The following is a 3,412-nucleotide window of genomic DNA, read 5'->3' as shown; positions in this document are numbered from 1 at the left end:
GGCCCGGGTAGCCCCCTCTCGTGGGCGGGAGAGGGGATTCAGCCCTGCCTCTTCTGTGAGTGTGTGCAGGGGGGAATTATGGAAGGAGTCCGGCTTGTTAGTAAGGTAGGTTGCAGTGCTAGGCGGAGGTGGGCGGGGAATGGAAGGTGAGGGGTGGAGGGCTGACTTCCCTGTGGGGCAATTACGTACAAATACAGCTGAACTGGGGAGAGGGTGAAAGTCCCCTTTGGGGGCCTCCTCCTTTGCTGCCTGGAGCAGAGGCAGTGCTGTTAGGGAAAGTGGATACATGGGGGGGAAAGGGACGGTGTTTGAACAGTGTGCATCCTGGCCACTTTCCACAGGCAACCAGACATGTTATGTTCCAAACGCTGGCCCCTATGCTGGGTCTTACCAAGGTCAGGGATTTGAGGATGGCTCTCAGTGCCTGACTCCCATCACAATCCATCCCAGCTCTCAGGGGACTTCCTCCTAAAGTTTCCCTGAGCCTTCTAGTGTGTTCCGCAGATAACCTCAGTTTGTTTCCACTGTAACAGTGGGGATCATAGACACTAGCTCATCAGACAGTGGCATGATGGACCGTATTGTGTGGCATTCTACAGCAGTGCCTGGCACAGGGTAAACATCATAGAAAAGCTTGCTTTGGGAGCCGGCTGGTGGCGTGGTGATTAAGGGCACTGGAGTCCAAATGGCTGACTGCTTTGAGTCTCAGACCTGGTGGCTTGCTTTGTCACTTTCTCTCTTCCTCTCTCTCTCTGTCCCTCTCTGGTCAAATTAAAATAAAGTTAAGTAAAACTTTTTAAAAAGCTTGCTTTGGCTGCCCCCTCACCCTGTGTGCCCTCTGTGTGTGTGTGTGTGTGTGTGTGTGTGGGTGGGTGCGTATGTGACCAGAACTCTGGGCCCATTCTGCCTGGTTTCCTCTCTGTCTCACCTTCTAAACTGTGAGCTCCTTGAGAACAGGGCCCATCTCTTCTCTACTTCCATAGTCACTCTCTGCCTCCAGGGTGCTGTGGTCATATCAGGCCTTTTTTTTTTTTTTTTTTTTTTTGAGAGGCTTTTGCTATAGGGTGCATGTACTTGCCAGAAAGACAGAGACAGAGAGACAGAAAGTGAGAAATCACCTCCTGGGAAGATGGCCACGCTGCTATCCCTTCTCCTCTATTTTTCTTTCAGGATCTTGGGGACGCATGCACACGCAGCCAGTGTGAGTTTAAGCCACCGGACCCGGGACTCGAACCGTGGTCAGCTACATGGGAGTCCAGTGACATAGCCATTACACTAACTGCTGGTCTCATGTCAGGACTTTTTGAGAGGAGGCCCAGGGATGCGCTTAGATTATTCAGTAAGGATGATATCCAGTTTGGACAGGTCCTGTAGCTTAGTGGTTAAGGGAAGCAGATCTCACATGACTGGCTGCAGTACAAATCCCAGCCCTGGTGGCTCTAAAAACCTGGTAGTAGGTGTGTGCATATGCCTGTTATCCTCCTACAGTGGGAAAATGGAGGAGAAGGGACTGCAGCATAATCATGTCCCTTTGGGGGGTGCTTTCACCCTCCCCCTCTGGCATGCACTTGTGCCCTCTGACAATTAAAAACAAAGATTATTCAGTGAGACTGCTGCTATAGATGGAAGATGGAAACATGAGTGTCTCCCGTGTCCTTGAGGAGCTTATAGACATGAGGCACCGAGAGACATTAGGAGCTAGGTTTTACTTCCGGAACTCAGAGAAAGGAGAACTGGGATGGGCCAGAGGTGAGAGCTTCCTGGTCAGGTGGTCCTTTAACAGTCCTAAGACTAGATAGCTGCGGAGTGTAGGAGGCCGGCTCCCTGCAGCCCTGAGCTCATGGTAAGGAGCAAGAGCCGCCTTCTCAGAGGCCTGCTTCCTCCTACCAGAAAGGCGAAATCTATCTCTTACCTCTGTTCCAATCTGGGGAGGTCCCAGATTTTGAACTTCAGAAACGTGGGAGCTGAAAGCCCTGGCCTCAAGACCTGGCACTGCAGTTACTAGCTGTTCGACCTTGCACATACCACTCATACTCACTGATCCCCTTGGGCCACCTGCAAAATGGGGGCAAGGCCATCGAAGTCACCTGGCTGCTGAGAGGACCCACTGAGCTAATACCTAGCGCCGAGCTCATCTAAGGGCCTAGTCAATGGAGGTGTTCGTGTCATTTTTGGGCAGACTGCCACCAGTGTCGGTGCTGAACTCTGGCCGGCCCCGAGAAGACAGCCCCACTCCAGACCCAGACCACCTTCCAGGGAAGGACCCTGAGGATACCTCTGCTCAGATGGTAAGAGTCCTGTCCTTTCTCTGAGACCAATGTGCCCTCTGTCCTCTGTCCTTCTTCCCTTTTCAACTGGGAGGTAGTTTGCCTTTGTGCCCAACTTCTTAAGGTCTCTTTCTTTTCTCGGAAATTCCTGTCTGAGCAGCCCGCTCAGCACATGGGGTTCGACTTGGAACTCATGCACACGGATATACATGACTTTGCCTAGGGGGTCTGCGTAGGCGAACCAGACCCTAGGGGCTTTGGCCCCAGAACTGAAGACGGTGGTTTCAGGCTCAAGAAGGAAGCTGTTTGGGGACATGGGGCCACTCCAGCCTCCCTCTAGGCAGGCCACAGATGCAGAAGTGAATCAGCTGTCCTGTGTGCAGTGAGGGTCTAAGGAGGATCCTCTCAACAAAGGAAAGACTTGGAAGTTGCCCTGGAGTGGAGGAGAGTGGCCATTAAGCCGGGAAAAGAAGAGGAAGGGAGGAGGAACCTAGCCCCACTCCTGCCCTCTGCCATGTCTTCTCAGGGTCCTGCAGTTCTGAGCTTGAGCCCTCTTTGCCTGGACAGCAGCCACGCCCCCAGCTGGCCTGGGCTTCAGCGCCTCCTGTGGCAGCTCCCTCCACAGGACAGTGACGTGGGTCTCCCTTCCCCAGCTTCCCTTTCTCTTGCTTCCCTTTCCATTTCCCTCTTTTTCCTTACTGTGGAAAGAACCCTGGTCCAGAGCAGGGAAGAGCTAGGCCACTAGTCAGGGGACGTATTCCCCCCAGCTCACGCGTTCATATCTACATAACGGGTATAGGAACAGCTGCTCTGTCCTCCACCACGCCTAGTTCAAGAACAAATGAGAACAGGGAACCAGCAGTTAGCGTAATGGCTATGTCGCTGGACTCCCATGTAGTCGCCCGCGGTTCGCGTCCTGAACCCGGTGGCTTAAAACTCATGCTGGGCGTGTGTGCGTGCATGCCCAAGATCCCGAGAGGAGAATGGAGGAGAAGGGATTGCGGCGTGACCATCCCCCCTGGGGGGTGATTTCTCGCTTTCTGTCTCTATGTCTCTCTCTCTGTCTTTCTGGCAAGCGCACGCGCCCTATAGCAAAAACCTCTCCAAAAAAAAAAAAAAAAGAACAAATGAAACAAGGCACGGGA

At 53.1% G+C, this 3,412-nt stretch overlaps 1 protein-coding gene across 1 annotated transcript in view; it reads left to right on the top strand.

Moving 5' to 3' along the window:
- Positions 1 to 3,412, top strand: part of PRICKLE4 (prickle planar cell polarity protein 4) — a 16,833-nt gene that overhangs the window by 4,277 nt on the left and 9,144 nt on the right. The window contains exons 2-3 of the mRNA XM_027771910.1: positions 2,180 to 2,288; positions 2,794 to 2,901. Of these exons, the coding sequence (XP_027627711.1) occupies positions 2,180 to 2,288; positions 2,794 to 2,901 (217 nt within the window). The remainder of the gene's footprint in view (positions 1 to 2,179; positions 2,289 to 2,793; positions 2,902 to 3,412) is intronic.

This window comes from Tupaia chinensis, unplaced genomic scaffold, assembly GCF_000334495.1.
Source record: "Tupaia chinensis unplaced genomic scaffold, TupChi_1.0 Scaffold000238_1, whole genome shotgun sequence".
In the NCBI taxonomy this organism is placed as follows: Eukaryota; Metazoa; Chordata; class Mammalia; order Scandentia; family Tupaiidae; genus Tupaia; species Tupaia belangeri.
This window is presented reverse-complemented; position numbering and strand designations above follow the sequence as displayed.